The following is a 19,048-nucleotide window of genomic DNA, read 5'->3' as shown; positions in this document are numbered from 1 at the left end:
TGATGTCCAAAATACACACAGACACTAATATACAAGCCATGTTGACTTGTCTAAGTGTTCATCAGCAAGTTGCTGAATCGATCCCAGACCACTTTCACATATGTACTGTGCATTTAGCACAACACAGCTAATTTGCCTGTGCTTCATACTTTTTTATTCATACCTGACAAAGAGTACCAAATACTGATCATGATCCTCCTTCTCTGTCTGTATGGATGGCCTTGTGCAAAAGAGGACATGTGTTCTCTTTCAACTGATAGTCAATGTTCAGTTTAAAAATCCCAGACGTCAGTGAGTAAACATTCACACCATGAAAAAGGTTTGTCTTTAAAATAACCAATAAAAGGGAAATTGATGAGGATCTGCGGTCTTCAATCACTTGCTCACAACTCCTGATCCTTGAGTGAAATACTGAGTGTTCAATTGGCTGAAAGCTGCACGTAGCATAGCTTGTATGAAGCATGGTGTTCAGTTTTCATGTGTGCAAACAAAAAGTAGTGAAAACAGTGGAATTTGTGGAATCAGTTACTTGAGCTGAACTATCGGTCTTAACTTTTTGCATTACATTTTTGACAATTAGACAACGACCTCATTGATCGTTTCTTACTATCTGTTGGTGCTTACACAAGTAACACGGTGTGCACTCTGTTTACAAGGTTGCTGGGTTTGAATATAGTTGCAGCTAATTGCATTTCATGAAACCTGATAAAGTATTTGTAATGTTTAATCATAATGGCATGATTCTCTATTAGACTAAGACTCGAGGTATCTTAATTGTTGTGGTATTCTCTGGTGACTCCCTGTTATGAACCGTAGAGGACAACTGTAGCTGACTAAGCGCCACTTGTTTCAACAGTTTCTCAGGTCGCGGAACTTGCCGGTGAATTTCCCAAAATAAAAAGGAAGACACAAATGTGCACATACTAAGTTGCTTTTATTAATACAGAACTGCATGCTACAGAGACTGTACAGCATAAACATTTATTCATTACAAAAAAACATGGTTTTGGAACCATTTAAAATAACAGGAAAAACAAACAAACAAAAAGATAAGAGCATAAAATAGAACAGGAACATCACAGCCGTTAAGGAAACATTCAAACTATTTATCATTAGCATCTTAATAAACCAGAGAAGAAATCGACAGATTACAGTCGCGTCATGTCAACTACAATGGCACCGAGTGGATGATTCTCTTGTAGCTTTTTTTACAGCCTCTTGCAACATCAACATGCCTATTTTTTCTATCTACCTATATGTAGTAGTGTACTTAAAAGTGGCAGTTTGTGTATTTTTTTGTATTTCATAGTTTTTTTATGAACTTCCTAATATACATAATTTGGCCCTTGTGGGTTTATACAGTATGATGTCCGCCTTTTCATTAAGTTTAAATTTTAATATTTGACAGTTTGCTACCAAACACATTTGTTATAGCAACATTTATACTACATACATAGCAATCTATGTAACGTCACAGCAAAGAATGGTATCGAAATGAAATTTTAAAAAACGACAAAAATAAAAAGGATCCCTACAGCGTGGTTAGAGGGGCAGAGGAAATTATCACAAAATTTGGCACGGAAAATCTGTACACGAATCTACAGTCTGAGAGATGTGACTGTGCAATAAAAAAGAAGGGCTTTAGACACTTTTCCAACTACTGAAGACACGGTACCCAAGGTCTTGTTTCAAGTTTTCTTTTCTTCTTTTTTTGTAAAATGGCTTATAGACGCATTTCTTGAAATGAAGTTGTGCATACTTCTGTTCATGAGATCTACACAATACACTGAGTGGAATCCAGGTTTTCAGTGAGGAAAGAAATCAATAACAAAAGATTTTGCCTTTTAAAACCTCCTCGTAAAAATGATCATTCATATATAAGTCGCTTACCTTAAGAAAAAATATTTGTACAATGTATTAAGAAAAAAAAAAAGTCAAAAAGAGACACGTACAAGATACAACAAGCAATCTCTAAAGCAATAAATACTACTGGTCCTAGCGTTGTGACATTTTGAATTTAATAACCCTCAACCCTCCCACCCCGACCTCCCCTCAAGCCCACCCAACTTGCCGGACTCCACCCCAAAGGTAAACAACAAAGAAAAAAGACAACGCAGTGGAAGAATGCATATTTAACACAGTAATCCCCCCTCCCCATTATTCTGTACATTTAAACAAGAACAAGTAACATCACAATTAAAGTTGTTCCTCGAAGAGGTGTCGCCGCTAGCCTCATGCCCTCCTAGAGTTTGAACAGATGTCAAATGATTGGTTCGCAAGCTCGTATTTAATACAAATAAAGAAGGAGAACCAACTCTTTCAAGAAAAGGGCTCATTGAATAATCTAGCCTACCTTTTTATATCCGTCTTTTAAACATTTTGAAGTTGAACTAGATCATTTTTCTGTTTGCACTGTTTTAACACTACAAAAAAGACAAAAGAAAATCCATAAAAATTTTGGCAGATTCACAAAGCTATACTACAGCTCATTGTATCATTTCTTTATAATAATTCGATTCTTTTTTTTTTTTGATAATGACGGGTCAAATATTGACCAATGAACTTTAATAAAACATAAACTAAATTTCAAAGCCTTGTGGCACAGAAACATAAAGAGAAATGAACCGACAGCGAGTGAAATATAGCAGAGAGAGGGCCTAGAAAGGTGTGTGTGAGTGAGTGTGTGTGTGTGTGTATATCTGTGTGTGCAGAGATAGAAAAGAGGAGAAGAATAAGGTAGACTATTCTATAGACTTGGTCACTAGCGACAGAGGCTGAGGGGCCGTGGAGGAGAGGAGCGAGTGGGAATGACACAGCAATGCTGAGGGCCGGGCCATTGAGGACGCCACAGAAGAGCCCGGCTGCCGCGAGGATGTGACGTCACCGCGCTCCAGGGCTCCGTTGTGGGAGGAGGCGCCGGGCGTTTTCCTAGCTGCAGCAGAGTTTTCCAGCTGAACCAAAGATGGCGGTGGAGGCCCAGCCAGGAGGTGCGGGTGGTGGAGTGGCTGGTGGGCCGGTTTCATAGTCAGTGAGAGAGGTTGCATTTGTTCAGTCTGAGGTTTGGACTCTTTTGAGGAGGGGGAGGGAACCACTGAGGAGGGGGAGGAGGGGGGGGAGTCTAGTAAGCTTCCGTCCGTAGAGGGAGGACTGGCACAGCTGCCTTCACCTTGGATGTAGCGAATGCACTTTTTTTTTCTCCTGAGGGACAAAGCGAGAGAAAGAGAGCATCGTTTAGCATCGCATCTTCAAACTGCATCGCCTCTTAGAACCGTTGCCGACTTAAATGCACCGTCACCATATTTTAAATTTAGAAAAATCATTATTTGAAACTGGTTTGACATGACAGATCACATTTTGCAGGTGCATTTAAAGAGCTCGTACTAAGACCAAAAGGTGGTAGAAATGACAGTCAATTTCCAAATACTAAACCATCAGACAGGACAGACATCAAGGAGAGATCACAGGTGAAGTAGCTGGGAAATGAAAAGCACAGACGGAGATGATGATGATGATGGCGATGATGAGAGTAGATTAGATGTAGTAATGGTTGCTCTCTGGACGTAAACCCAGCCTTTCTTACAGGCAGAGCTACAGCTGGGGGGATCAGCCTGTTCTCTCCAGCAACACAAGGTTACTGGACCTGTCTCACTCGTCTACCTCGATCTGGCCCTACTCTCTCTTCTCCTGAGGGGACAGAGTTTGGATACGAGGCAAAAAGTCAACAAGATCCACACTACTCCGCATCTGCCCCACAGACACAAGTGTGTGTGTGTGTGTGTGCGCGAGGGGGGTCAAGGCATCATGTTTGCATTCCTGCCTGAGGTCGGGACCCTCCCCCTGCCTGCTGAGTCCCGGGGCCAGACCCGTTACGCTCAGTGGAACCCGACGAACGAGCATGGGAGGGGGAGGGGAGGGGAGATGGGAGGGTAGGGGATTGTTGCATTGTGACTCTGCTGCGAAGGCTGTGTTCAGATTTGGTTAAGGGGGAATCTCTGCCCACCTCATCTTTACCCTGACCCTGGCAGTGACCCCTCTCTCGGCTCTCCATTCTATCACAAGGATGCCTGAAGGCCATGAAGTATTAGTATTTAAGACTCACAGGGACAGAGAGTAGGTAAAAAGAAGACTGAGGTGTTTAATAAAAGAAAGAGTGGGGCCTTTGGAACATATGAGGCTGATCTAATGTTTAATTAAGGTTGTCAAATCAAACCCTTTTTTCTGTAATTCTTTAAGGGGGAAAATAGTCTACATGAAAACAAACAAAGAGAGCAGACTACCGATAATGAGAAGGAAGAGGGACGTCAACAAATCACGTAGAAAGAAACCTCACGGAACCTTGATCGCATGCTCGGGTGAAAGACAAGCATGCGTTTCCGATAAGCTCGACAGTACAGGCACACAACAGCAGACAGTATAGAACACTACAGAAGTCTAGAAAAGAGTGGGGATAAGGCTTTTAGTGCGTTCTACACTGATACTGTAGTGCAGGGTGGTGCGCAGTATCGACCGGCCGTAAAAAGGTATCATTTGCCACTACATAGACATCTTGCTCTGAATAACTGTCTGTCAAACCGCAACAAATGAGCTAATATCCATTTTTTAACAGACATATCGATTCATAGTATGTGCCTGTGTACGCTATTGATTTTTTCCGTCTCGGGGGAAATTACAGCAGATGCATCTTTTAGGAAATGGAGCCCAGAGAGAACTTTTAACCTCTCGGCTCCTAAAACGCCTCCTGATCTCAATGATCTGCTGTTATTGTTGTGAGGAATAATTCAGTATTTTTGATCATGTGTGTTTCAGCTCGGAGGGAAATAAGAGAGCCAACAATGGCGGACTGTGCGGAGGTTGAGTGATTGCGATGCCCTCCTTATTTCAAAGAACATCGTAACATTTTGTGACACAAACTAAGAGCTGCCCTTTGAAATAGGCGTATAAACTGCTAAGAACGACCTCTTGCAAAGTGTAGCAAAACGCTAAAATCTTCTGACTAAAATTTAAATTTAAAGCCGACCCATTTAAATGATAAAAAGCGATACAAATGAAATGTGTAGCAGCGGAAACAAACAATGTGTTGCAATGGTGGGTGTTGGAAGGGTTGTGTCAAGAAAGAGGTGGGGCAGGGTGTGGTGCAAGCCAGACACAGAGAAGGGTATTACTGAGCAGAAACAAATACCTACCATGAAAATATTCCCAATTCAAAGACTGCTTGTGTCAGAACAGAAAGACAACAGGTAGGGACTAAGTAAGGGTTATTGAAGAGGAGTTTGGAGGAAGAAGAGGTGGAGAAAGGAGGAGGAAGAGGGCACAGAAAAGAGTGTCACTGAGCAGGGCCTCAGAGAAAGCAGGGCTAAATTTGTAAGCATAACATTGTTATTCAAAGGACGCCAATTAGAACATACATGACAGTTACGATGAGAGGGAATTATCCACTTGCATGGAGAGAAAATGGATTTCAACCGTGTGACAAGTCGGATTGTAAGAAACGTTATTCCAAATTACAGCGAGATATTTTTGTTGAGATTCAGTAATCGTATTTAGAAATCCATTTTCTGCCACTGGGCTTGAACCGAGTTCAGTGAGGAAAAATTGCTGTGAGGGAATTTAGAGCAGGAAGCTCCTCATTAAGGAAAAGGAGCAGAGGAGTTTGCCATCTGTTACCACGATGACGGAAACACGTTTGAGAAGGGATATCTGAGCAAGTAATCGAGGAGAAGAAGCTGCTCATTGCGGATGCCTTCCTCGCATTGGTTCTACAGCAGTTATACCTGCATGGTTTGCACCATAAACTCAGCTGGTCAAGCCCGAACAAGGCACGACACTTCTTTGGGGTATTTGCATCTGTTAGCCAAAGAGGTAGACACAAACATACACACAAAGACAAATAACAAAAGGAAAAGAAAGAAAAAACAAAATGGACACGTCATTACACAGACAAAAACATGTAGCCAGGGCTTAGGTTTAGGCTGGCAACACTGGGATGTCCTCCATATTGAACAAGCCATCAGGCTCCAGATCCTCCAAGCCCCGACCTGCCAGTTTAGGATTTCTGACCAATGTCAGTGAGGTTTATTGTACTGTACATCCTGCAATGAAACCCCTGTAACCCCGGAAATGTTTTTTTTCATCAATACACATGCACAGACACCATTCATACAAACATTCTAGCATATGCTGTTAACACCCTTCAACCCATTCAGGAGGTAAAAAAAACCAAAAAACCTAGAGATAGACCGGCAGGGCGTGGCTGGAGGAAGCTGAGAGGTCACGATAGCCTGGCAGGACAGACAGAGGGAGGGGAGAGAAGAGGAAGAAAAGGCGGCAGCAGCAGAGAGCGAAGGAGGAAGTCCCAGTGCAAAGTTACACAGCCTTCACCTGGCCCTGGCCAGTACAAGCACACACCATACACACCTGCACGGGCCACACCAGTTATTCTGTTGATCGAGCCCAAAGCGCGCTCGACACTTCTTAGGAGCGCTCAGGTCTGATGCCGCAACAGTGAGGGGAAGCCAGCAGAGAGAGGAGTAAAAGAACCAAAACCAAAAACAATAAGGAACAGAAATCAAGAGGAGGAGAGAAATAAAGAGAAAAAAAACAAGTAACAGTGAATCTATGAAGCTTGGCTCATTGTGCAAGAAATCATCCCCCCCCCAAAACAACACCCCTAAAGCCATTCTCAAGTGTGACTTTAAAGACAGGGCTGAACACAATTAGTGTGTTTCAGACATTAGTAGAAATCAAAAGGCATGCAAATTATAAAATCACGAGATTAATATAGAAACAATTGCTTTTAGTAATCTAAATTCTGACTGGAGTTAAGGCTGAAGATAAGATGCGTATTTGGTCGAGAGGGTGTAATAAATGGAGCAAATGCAGGTTGGATTAATTACTGCTAGGTGTTATCGGTGCACTGTGGTTTCAAAGACACGGTAAAGGTGGTAGAACTAGGCAGCAGTAGCAGACTAAAAAAAGCACGGTCAGGAGTTAGCCCTATAGCCAGGGGAAAAAGGCTGGAACGTGAAGAGGGAATCTACTCCTTAGACCTGGCATCAAACAGTTGACTGTTTTCCATCAACATTGGCCGTCTGTTGCAGAAAAGCTGCCAGCTCAGACCAGGAACTGTGCGATTGTCAGAATTAGAGCCGAGTGACAGCAGAGGATCGTGGTGGAGTGATTGAGACCAGGTCTTGGCTGAGTAGACGGATCTAAAGGGGGGAGTAAGGCAAACTCGTGCTGGCCGATAGGAAACTGCAGCTACTGAAGCGTACAGATTAAGGAGGTTTACCCTGACATCACTTCCTTCAGGTCATACTCTACGATGATAACTTAGCTCAATGTAATCAGTTCCTCACGCATACTGTGATTGTGCCAAAATACGGAAAAATGCTCCAGAATAATGAGCAACATGAGTAAATTGAGGTTAACTAAATTAAATATAATCTAGCTTGAAGTTAAATAAACAATAGCAATATTTTAGGAAAAGGAAACAGAAAACAAGCAAAAAGGAGTATATTTAGATTTTGTTTTAAACTGGCCTAATATTGCACATCAATTGATAAATAAGTATACATTAATAAAAAAAAAAAAGAAGAAATAAAAAACAAGTTAGTAATTTAAAACTCAAAATGACATTAGCACCTGTAATCGGAGGGAGTGAAAGGCAAGGGTTTGGAAAATATTCTCTGTGTTCTGAAAAAAAAGAACAGACAGAGAGGCCTTCAAGAAGAGATCCGTCACCAAACGAGCGCAAAATACAGAACAAGTCGCCATCGCTCCTCACAATACGATCAGAAGAATATGAATCAGAAGAATAAAAATGGATAAATCATAGAATAAGCAAACCTCCTTAATTTTAAGATGTAAGTGATTTTCCTTATGTTGATATAAAAGCATGCATAAAAGCAAGCAAAGGGCAGCTCAGCAAGCACATACACACACACACACACACACACACACAGTACTGTAGTGCAGTCTATCTGCAGGGCACAGGCATTATCAAACGAGGCCACGCACACAACACTAGCAAAGTTAATGGCTCTCACAATGCTTCAACTTCACATTCTTAAAACATACATATCACAATATCAGAACGCTAAGGGGCAAAGTGGGAAGTGGGGGAGGGAGGGGGGGTGTCAAGAGGGGAGGTGAGAAGGAGTGTGTGTGTGTGTGGGGGGGGGGGGGGTCATGCATATTCAGTTGTTATTAGCTGGGGAAGGCTAGGGGAAAATGGGAAAGGGGGGTATTACAAGCAACTCTACCATTTAAATATTGCATTGGGAAGCATAACTATACAAAAAAAAAGCCAGGCACAATAACACACACTCAAAAAGAACATAACACACAAAAAAAACACTAGCTTGACTTTTATCTTGCAAGATGTCACATCTGCCTGACACATGATGGGGCTCTTCTAATATGAGAGATAATTGCAGCTCACTTACCATTGCTCTCTGCTTGCTGCTTTTCCCTTTTTCTCTTCTTCCTTTTCCCCTGTTGGTTAGCCGCCAAAAAAATAGAAAGAAAAAATAGAAACAGACAGGAACCTTAGTTATTATATTGCAGAATGCCCAAAACATGAAACAGAGAATAGGACTCTTTCTTTGTGTTTACTTATTTATTCATTCTTTCTCTGCCTTTTGTCTCCGTCTCTGCCCTCCGGTTTGTAACAGCCACTGCAGGCCAGTTCAACAATTATCCCTCCTCTTTCTCATTTCTGCTCTTTTCTTCTTTTTTTCTGTAATCTTTTGTCTTATTTTCCTCTGCTCTGTGAACATCTAGACATCGTGACGAGCCTCTGTTTTGGAAGACAGATTTCTCAAAAGGCTGCTCGTGGAAGACTCCTGTCAGCTTGATCCCAAAAACTGGACAAAGTCGATGAGAATCTGAGCACTTGAATGTCAGAACAAAGTGTCTTGAGGCGCAAAACATTCACAGAGGATTCATACAAACAACAACATGGTCAGACTTTGTTGCAAAAAGGTTGGGCTTAGGTTGTGCCAATTTGTCAAGTCTCAGATATAAATATCACAAGAAAATGACAAGAAGGAAGTAATCCCTCAGGCTAGGTACAAGCAAAAGAAACAACTCATCCTGGACATCGCCTATTCACCTACGACTTGTAAACTTAAAAACTTACATAGTTGTCTCGTGCTGACCAGCCCGGGTACAGCTGCATGTGGAGCTGTCGCTCTTTCCTGGCTAGCTCGTAGTACTTGGCCTGCTCCTCCCGCGTTAGGGCGTGCCACTGTAAAACACAGGGAGAAGACATAGAAAGATTTTTACCACGAATGAACTTAACTCTACAGCACTGTGCGATACATCCTTCAGTTTGATCATTACAGCGCTGCTGTGATCTGTGATTCTTACCCTCCGCCCCAGGATCTGGTTGATGGCAGCACTTTCCTTCAGTGTACACTCAGCCACCACCTTGGCCCGCATCTCCTTCATGTAAAGCATGAAGGCATTCAGAGGCTTCTTTATGTGGACCTGCTTCTTCTTCTCCTCTTCCTTTTTAGCGTCGGACTGTTTCCTGTGGAGAAACAGAGGGCTGAGAGGTGAGCGGAGTAAACCCACGACTGCTTTTTGAGTGGCGTGAGGCTGAAACGTGTGTAGTGCAGTAAAGGTCAACTCACGAGCTGAGAGAGATGTCGCTGTGGGAGGATTCCTGCTTGACGTTGGGTGTGACGATGGCTGGGTGTGGGATGCCCGTGGCGTGCAAACTGTGGTGGGGGGGCACCATGTGTGGGGGGAACCTAGAGGACAGAAGACTGTGTAAATCGTCAGAATGGACACGGGTGAAATGAGGAGATGGAACACATGTATACACAGGACTAAAGGGGCTAAATTCCATTTCCCTCTTTCAATGACATGTCAAAGTACAAAGGGATTATTACATTTATTAGAAATGGAATTGGCCTTTAGCTACAAGAAAAGACACGCATGCACATATACAAACATCCACGATAAAATGTCCAAGGCTATATCTTTTTTAAACAATCAGTTATAATAGATTCTACTATTGCAAATTATAGTTAAATCAAATGTCACACAATTATAATTTGAGTGCAGCTATACACTTTACACACAAGTATAACAGCAAGTTATGACAAATCCTCACCAAATCATCAGTAAAAAAACAACTTGGAAGCATGACCGCTATATTGTGTGGGAATAATTAAGTGCAATTGTACAAGGATGAGTCTCTTGAATGCCATTTTGGAAGAAACCAAAGTGCTTTTCTTCACCTTTATTTAATCACAACCTCATTGAGTTTTTAAAATGATATTTAAGAGTGTCCGAGGGCTCGAGGGCTCTAAGCACCTTGCACTTTTCTATTCATAGTTAAGGAGAGACTGTGCAGGCTGAATATATCAGTGCCATCCAAAACTTTTATTGGAGCCGAGACCAATAAAGCACTTCTCAGGCGTAGAAAATGACAAATGCCAACTGCACAACTTCAAGTCATTGGTATATTTGAGGAAACTGCATTTTTAGCATTTCAGCGCTGATATGAACACGCTGGGTTTTGGAGGAGTAAAGCTTGAACCATTATGTGTTATCAAGGAATATTGCAAACTAGAGTAAAATGTTCGATCAAAGTCTAGTATCACTTCAGGTATTGGGTCTTTTATTTGCTTCCTCCCTCGTATTTTTCTGCCAGTTCAGCATTGTCAGCAGCACAGACATTTTTTATCTTCATCGCTCTACGCTCCGATCATCATTTCATCGTCTCCAACCGCTCCGCACATCGAGGCCAGAAACCCGTATTTATGACATTGTTTCATTGGCCGTGTGCGCCCATGTATGTATGACCATAATTATTTGTGTCAAGATTATTTCAATGTGTACGCGTCTTATCTGCACGTGTGTGTTTACAAGCGCGGCTCCACCTGACCACACACACATTTAAGAAGAGAGGAGGATGAAGGAGAAGGGAGAAAAGGAGGAATAATTCTTTTTCTTCTTCTTCTTCTTCTTCTTTTTTTAAAGCAGCTCATTATCTGGCTGTGTCTGGCTGCATGGCTCCGAGCCAGAATATAATGATGAGGATAAACTCGCCAGGAACAACTACTTTCTGTTGGAGGCCATCTCAGGGGAGTGCCAGTGCGCTCCGCCTCAAACTCTTTCCCTCTTTTTCTCCTTTCCCCTCTTCTCCCTTCATCACTGACACATTGGTGTTTGTGCCATGTCATCCGTTGATGGGGAGCTCGGCAGCAGTGGCTGCATATCGCCCATCATTAGGGCTGCTGCATTTTCCTCACTCACTCCGTTTCCTCTCTCCCTGTTCACCCTCCCTCCTTCTCTCTCTGTGCACTTGTTAAAATTTCCTCTGTTCCAAGTTCTATTTTTTTCCTCCTTCTTCTTCTTTTCCTCTGCTCCTCCCAGTCCCCTCACCACCTCCACGCTCCTTTCGCTTCCTCTCTTCCCCCCCTCCCTTCCTCCTGCTGCTGCCACTGCATGGCCCAGGTTATGGTTTAAACATGACAGCCGTCCCTTTGAAGCATGGGGGCATCATCATCATCGTCATCCGGGCTCATCAGCAGCAAGCCGCGCCTTGGACCAATTTAACCAACACAGAGAAGGAGACGCAGCAGAGACCCCCACCCATCCACCCACCCGCCCCAACCCTGGGGCTTCTACGTCTCAATCTAAAAGGTAAGAATGGCTAGCGGTGTTGGGGAGGGGGTGAGGGGGGGTCACTGGTACAGCAAGCCTAGTGTCAGCCAGTGCCATTTAATTGCCAATGCGAAGCAATAGCCCCGGTGCCTGTTTAATGTATAATGATCCGGACGGTGCGCTTCTCCCGTTCCCAAGGAAAAGAGAGGGAGCACGATGATGGGGGAACATATCAAAGGGCAGGCTTAAGCATAAGGGGCAAAGGGGCCTTCACTTCCTCCTACCTGTCACACACACACACACACACACACACACACACACACACACTATATCGGGGACCTGCGCTGGCACCAACCCCATTATCAAAATAATGTCTTTCATTTGCTCCGTTGACTGTCTCTACTCTCCTTGGCTTTTTTCCCCCTCATGTCCTAAAAGAATGCATTTTTTAACAGGACCTAGGTGTAAGGTGCTCATTGCAGGACTACGAGGTTGCAGATTCCTTTCCTGCATCCTAATGCGAGCTGCGAGCTGCGAGCTACGGCACAGGGGACTGATATACCGAAGCAGCGCACTCCTGCGAAGGACTGACTCCCGACAAGAGTACAAGGCCAGGGTGTCTTTTCTCTCCGATTTCATCCAGTCAGCCTGCTTCCTTACAAATCGTTTGAGCTATCACAACAGTCGAGTCCATTCTTTGAACAAAACCGACTGGCTGGAGGCTATGTATGAAAGGATTCTGCCATTTTGCTGACACAATTAGACAGATTTCTTGCTAGATTTTGTCAACAAATTGATGTATTTGCTCTGTCCTGTTCAAAACAGACTTTAGATTTTTCAATGGGAGATGTGTTAAACCCTCCCATTCTCCAGAGAGCTCCCAGAGCCCTCCCTCTATTCAGTTATACTAATTCAATTAGGGGGCCTCATCACAGGGCATTAGCTCTTCCCCATGGCCAGTCCCCCCCCACACACACACACCCCAGCCAGTATATTCAATTAGCTCCACTGGAAATAAGATGATCACAATGTAGAGGCTGTCATTAAGGGACCAAATTAGCAGTCACTTAAAGCCCAGGTTGGCTGGGTACCGCTGCCAGATGCCAATGTCTGGACAAACCCATTGTCCGACCCTTTGCACCTGAGACTTTTTCTGGGAGGGGCGAATCTGACTCTAATCCAGACACCAATCTCCAGAATGAATTTGATGCAATTAGGTATTTATATTTGAAAGACTAATGGTACAAAACTGAACTGTCTTGTCTGTGAGCTTACGAACTCAGCTTTCCCCGTATTCTCAGGGCTGCGCTTTAAAAAATGTCCCCCTTGCGTCTCCTCCGTCCCTGCATCTACATGATCCATCAATGTCACACAGGTCTAAACACGCCGCCCTCAGGAACTGCTTTTCCAATCAGGCTGTAATTATACTGAAGCTTGGCCTCATCCCTCGACTCTACACGAGCCCGGCTCATAGTCCCCTGCTGCAAGGGCGTGTAGAGGAGGAGGAGGAGGAGGGAGTGGAGTGGCAAGCTGTTTGTTTTTGTGTTGTTGCTTTTTAGGGCTTTTAGTCATCTAAAATTAATTATTTTCGCCTCCCACACAATATAGAGGACACACATCCCTCGAGGGAATAGTAAGTAGTTTAACACCGACTGACAAACACACACATGTATACAAGATGGCAACAAATACACATACCCCCCATGGGTGCACGAATGTCCACAGCAGCACTTGAGCTGGACCCTAATGGGCTGGACCAAAGCGCCAAGTGTCAGGCCACGGCGTATATATCTCATCTAGTCCCCATCAAAGTGTTGCTGTGTTTGTTTATCTGTCTGGCTGCTCAAACTCACAGCATGGACATGCCCCGGCTCATTTCAGATCTGCCTGACATGCAGTGGGGGTAAATGTTCTTCAGGGGCCTCATTAGAAAATGATAAATATAATTAATATTTGAGCATGCTAGCTGGAGCCCCGCACTAGAGAATTGGCCTTTTGAACACAGGGATGTGGAGTGTGAGCTCTCCTTAAGGGGAGAAGTTGCTGCTCGCCGTCTCTGCATGCGAGCGTGCATGTGTGTTGCTTGTGCATTGCCCCTCACAGCCAACACAAACACACACGGACGCACAACTGAAGGTATGAGTAAGTGTGTGTGTGTGTGTGTGTGTGTGTGTGTGTGTGAGTGTGTTTAGCTCCTAGGTCTCAACTCACCTTGACATGGATGCGTTGACAGTGAGCGCAGTTGGGTAGGGGTGTCTAAAACCCCCTGTATAAACAGGTTGACCTTGCCTGGGAAGGGGGGAAGAAAAGAAGAAAGGCAAAAAGGTAAAGGAACAGGGTTGATGGAAGAGGAGAAGTTAAAGCCCTCTGTCCCTCTCCTCTCCCCACCGTGGGCCTCTTTATTCTCATTTGATCAGGACAAAAATCTAGGGGATTGCAGAGCGTAGATCAAAGGGAGGAAAACTCTGAACAATTTGAATGCCACAAATCTTGATAGCGATGGCTAATTAAATTTCATAACCCTTCCCTCGGTGTCGACAGAGCGGGGCCCTGTTCCTCCCCGAGCTGGAACTAGGTGTTTTGTTGTGATAATTAAAGACGAAGCGCGGGTCTCTTTAATGGAGCCATCACGCTAATTGAGGTCTACACATCCAAAGACAAACAATAATGAATGTAAATTTATACCAAAATAAAGTGCAGCAAATCAAAGGGCGCCATGGCTGTGCTCGGGGCCTCTCTCGGTATTTAGATCGCGGTGAGAAAACATTAAATTAACAGAGCTTAATTTGTAGCCTTTTGTCATATTAACAAGTGTTGACAAGAGTTACCAGGGGAGAGCCCCCGTGTGGAATTGTGGGTAAAATACGGGCAATCGCGGTTCATTACTCTAATTGGACCTTACAGAGACATGCAAAATAGTATTTGGCAAGTTGAGGTTGGTGGAGGGCCTGAGGAAGCTGCAATGGGCTGCTGTGGTCCAGGAGTGAGTGTATCAGAAAGTTAAGGGATCCATTTTGAGTTTTAGGGGCCTTAAACAGAGAGAGAAGACCCACCTGGGGACCGAAAGGAGACAGAGACAGCTTCCATAATTGAGTTTGTGTACATAAAGAACAATATCCTGCTGCTATTGTTTGCCGTTTCTCTCGTTAACGATCTGGATTTATATACAGTTTATTAATCGTGACAATAGGTGGGTGTTGCTAGCCTTTTTTTTTTTTTTTTTACAAAACCCATGAGAGAATGCAGTAGAAAGAGTAAATAAAAAAGGGTTCGCTTACTGTGGTACTAGCCATCCTAACGGATGGGGGATCTGGCCGACAGCGCCAGGTGACAGCGGGTAATAAGGAGATATATCTGGAGGATGTGGAGGCCTTGGGATTCCTGTGGAAGAAAGGAGGACGACATGAGCAGGGAGGAGGTGGACAGACAGGATGATGACAGAGAGAGAGAACCAAATCTTTGTCGGTGCTGAATTCGTTCTTTGTTGAGAGTTTCACATCTGAACGGGGCACACACATCACAGGGGTGCAGATGGGAGGATGAGGAGGAGGAGGAGGAGGAAGAGGGCTTGTTGCTCGCATGTACACGGTGCTAAATCACACTTCCTGATCAAAGGCCTTTGAGGCGGCAGCGGCGGCACAATGCGTTGGTAGAGGCAGAGGGGAGAGAGGTGAGGAGAGAATACCAACACGATTCTTCTCGTCACATTTGTCTGCGGATTCAGAGGATTAATTATATAAAATGACTGAAGTTAACAAAACACAACAATATAATTAAAGCCTTCTCTGTGATCAGAGAGGGGCTAATACAGGGCTCCAGGTTGAGTCAGGCTGATTTACACCGACTCACTGGCTGGATGGGTTCTACCCGATTTTGTACATGAAAAAGCCATTATTAGAATGACACACAGTTAATGACAATGTGAGCGTATGTATTGGCTCGTTGGTCTCCATTCATCCCAGCTGATCCTCAGATTTAACATTATATTTGTTATCCCCCACAGACGAACAGTGACAAAGATGTCCAAATTTAAGGACAGCTCGCGCTGAAGGGATCGCCGCGCAATCACAGCGTCGCACGGTGTTGCTTTTGCTTTCTGTGGCAGCTGACGGGCTAAGAAACTGCATCGACAAGCTGCCCTTAATGAATGCCTTGAAAAGGTCTCGTACACAGCAAGGGTGTAAAAATAACTTTCTCTCTCATGGCGAACTTAAAACAGGGACCACTAGACACGTGTAAAAGCACAGCAGGGAGGTGTGTGCGCTCAGGAAGTGGGAGACTTTTCATTTTGGCTGATGTGCGTTTCTTTCACACAGCTGGCTCGCCCCGTGCAGCTGTTGTCGCGGATATTTTGACCCGTGCCAACACGGCCGACGTAGAACAGATCGATCTTCATAGAGCAGAACTTGGACGGTGTTGGCGGTTACACCCAAGCTCTGCAGCGGATCCAGGTTATCCAGAAACTGACTTTTAAAGGGGGGATTCTGTTACCGATGGACAACGTGCTGCGCGGCAGTTTGTCTCTCAATGGCAAACTTTTTTCTCGGAGTACAAAAAAGCAAATTACAAAAGCAAATTCTATTAAGAAAGGAAAGCCTTTCAAAGATTATCCCATCGCCACCCAGCGCTGAAGACCTAATATAGCTCATTAATTAATTAAACACTGAGCCCAATTAAGCAGCCCTATTAAGCACTACATTAAACAGCAGCTGGCACATTATTTCCCCTTTGTAAGGACCATCATAATAAGGGAACATTATTACCTAAAACATTGACTGAGTCCACCAGAGACCACTGAAAAGAATGAAATTATTCCTCGCACTGAAAATGCATTAACCTGAAAGGATTGGCTGACAAGAATGAAGAGCTGGATGGAATTGCCTAAATATGTGTGCTGAACGTTTGTGGGAGAGGTGTGTGGGCAGAATCTGACTTCTAAACGTGGACGGTCGATCATCAAGAAACTGTATGAATCCAAATTCTCGGGGTCACGTCTTCCATTTCGAGGATTTTTCCACACTAAAGTTGAAGACATCATTCCGAGCCGACTATCGTGAGAACTCTGGTATTTAAGATGCGAGGACCTCCAACTACAGTGGCTGTCAAATGGGGTTGCGGCCATGAAGAAGTCCTGGTGGTTTGCTGAATTCCATGTTTTTACGAGGTGGTTTATGAGCCACTGTTCAGGTTCTTGTTTTCCAATGTAAGACCACTTTTCCACTGAGGCCCAACGACGTTAATGAGCGCCATCGCCAAACCCATCGGTAACCGATGAGCCGCAGTTGTCAACAAGAAGTACTTAAGCTGACTGTGACTTTGTCTCACTTTAACTACCACAGTCTTGTTAACAGAGGATAGTAGGTTTAACAAGACAGCCTACTTTATAGAATACCTTTAATGCAAATATGACAGTTGAATTATCTTTTAATCTTGAGTTGTTTTTACAAGAGTGTGCCGACAGACAGACAGACAGACGCCATCAAGACAAACAAAGTCCTGTGCATGAGAACCATGGTGGCAGGGCGTAATAAAACATTTACACACCCATCAGTGCAAACACTTTCTACGAGCTGAAGCGCCCTTATATGAGGAGAACTGCTTCTGTTGTTTTTCTCTACTTCTTTGAAAGGTATCGGGGTGTTCAGAAGTTTCATCAAGACACCTTTAAAACACACTGTACTGTTTACTAAAAGGTGTTTGTAGCAGGAATCAAAAAGCATGACTTTAAATTTAAAAATATACACATACTCAGCGGAAAAATACCTGTTTTGGGATCCACTTCTGTCTGTAGGTGAGGTGGGGGGTTCCCCGGTGTGAAGTGCTCATTGCTGTAGGTGATCAGAGGCGTGAGAGGGTGCACATGGTGAGGGTGCTGTACCACTGGAACCTTATTAGACTGAGAGAAAGAAGAAGAAGGGAGACAGAAAGGGGGGAAAGAAAAAGAGGCCATGGTGTTAATATTTGGGTTCGGGGGTTAGAGACTGCAGGCGCCTGCACACAGAATTACAACTTGGTCTGAAAGAAGAGCCATCAAAATTCACGGTGCTCTCGAGGCGCCAAACTGCAAAGCCACAGTGGAAATAGTGTGGTTTGTAATTAAAAACACTTCTGTGGTGTCACCCTAGAATTCTGTAACACAATCTAAGAGGCTTGGGGGGTTGCCAGTTCACATTTGGGTCTGATGTGTGATGAGGCACTTTCAACCACGGCTGCAGTCAAGTAATCGATCATCTGTAAACCACAAAATCAAGGCAACGTGTGTAAATCCACAGTCATTAGCAGCTCCAGTCAGCGCTCTGCTCGCCTCCTCCTGGTCTCCCCTCTTCCTCGCTCCCCTTCCATCATCTATTCCCCCAGGGACTGGTTCACGGAGGGTAGGGGTGTATTGTAATAAAAGGGTTCGTGGAGAGGAGGTGGGGCTGAAAATCCATTTCTGCATTTTTGCCAAATTAGTTTTAGCTATGTAATCTTCTCTTTGTGCTCCTAAGTGGTGCAGGCCCCCTTTTTTCAATTACCCAAAGATTACAGTGGAGCTTTGGGGTGTGCTGCCGTGGGCCCCTGCGTTAACCGGAGCTCAGCCCCTCTCATCAGGCCGGGCTGAGACAGACACACACACAGTCCCCCGACCACAAAATAACCAGATTAGAGCTCTGCTGTAGATTAGGCTGGTGGAAGAGGCTGCTCTCGCCTCTTTACCCACACATCCTTATCCTGCCCTCAGCAGTCAAAGAAGCAGCACTAATCAGGCTTATCATAACATGGATGATATGTTCAGGGGGAGAGGCGAGGCGAGCAGGAGAGCTGCTTGTGTGTGTGTGTGTATATATACGTGCGTGTGCTCGATCTGCTCTCGTAGGCCACACACCCTCATTAGCGACTTTAACCCATGCAAGAAAGAAGAAGAAAAAAAAGCGCTCCACTGTGGCGCATTTCCAAAAGACTTTGAAAAACATTAATGGGACTAGATGTTGGCAGGGGGGCATACATACAAATGACGCTCGGTTGCCCGACGCTCATTGACAATACAAATGCAAAGCTGTGGGCCCAAGGCGGGACAAATGTGAGCAGAACTTAATGCTGCAAACTAATCAAGAGGCCAAAGTTAATATCGGGCCCCGCGCAAGAGCTTCATACACAAACAGTACATGCTCCTACTAAATTGTCACTGGGTAGTTAAAGCTGTCCATTTGTATGGTCCGTAAAAGCCTGGCCATCTAGACTTCTTTTCTGTAGTGGCAGTGGTGGGGGAGTGGAGAATGGGAGGGGGGGGGGGGGGGGGGGCATTCCCTATTGCCATGGTCCCAATGAAAGATTAATGAACCCCAGCAGAACTCCAGGGAGGCAGAGAGACTCCTGGGACTCATTCACAGCCCTGAGCTGAAAAGGCTAAGGAGAAGAGAAGAAGAGGAGGGGGGGGGGGGGGGGGGGG

General features: G+C 44.5%; 1 protein-coding gene across 23 annotated transcripts in view; it reads right to left on the bottom strand.

Annotated features, from left to right (window-relative positions):
- Positions 1-915: 915 nt before the first annotated feature.
- tcf7l2 (transcription factor 7 like 2) overlaps positions 916-19,048 on the bottom strand; it is an 87,025-nt gene continuing 68,892 nt past the window's right edge. For 3 of the 23 annotated variants that reach the window (XM_031843648.1, XM_031843657.1, XM_031843667.1), the window contains 10 exons: positions 17,383-17,515; positions 14,898-15,000; positions 13,831-13,908; positions 9,636-9,770; positions 9,370-9,550; positions 9,140-9,247; positions 8,445-8,508; positions 7,642-7,692; positions 6,415-6,487; positions 916-3,198 (listed from right to left, as the gene is read on the bottom strand). In XM_031843648.1, coding sequence (XP_031699508.1) covers positions 2,742-3,198; positions 6,415-6,487; positions 7,642-7,692; positions 8,445-8,508; positions 9,140-9,247; positions 9,370-9,550; positions 9,636-9,770; positions 13,831-13,908; positions 14,898-15,000; positions 17,383-17,515 — 1,383 coding nt within the window. In that variant the 3' untranslated portion in view covers positions 916-2,741. Of the gene's footprint in view, positions 3,199-5,182; positions 5,245-5,771; positions 5,845-6,414; positions 6,488-7,641; positions 7,693-8,444; positions 8,509-9,139; positions 9,248-9,369; positions 9,551-9,635; positions 9,771-13,830; positions 13,909-14,897; positions 15,001-17,382; positions 17,516-19,048 lie in introns of those variants that run through there. The other 20 variants (XM_031843655.1, XM_031843662.1, XM_031843670.1 and 17 more) reach the window with 18 other exon arrangements.

This window comes from Anarrhichthys ocellatus, unplaced genomic scaffold, assembly GCF_004355925.1.
Source record: "Anarrhichthys ocellatus isolate YVR2014 unplaced genomic scaffold, GSC_Weel_1.0 scaffold4, whole genome shotgun sequence".
Lineage (NCBI taxonomy): Eukaryota > Metazoa > Chordata > Actinopteri > Perciformes > Anarhichadidae > Anarrhichthys > Anarrhichthys ocellatus.
The sequence above is the reverse complement of the archived record's forward strand: the minus strand, read 5'-3'. Positions and strand labels throughout refer to the sequence as shown.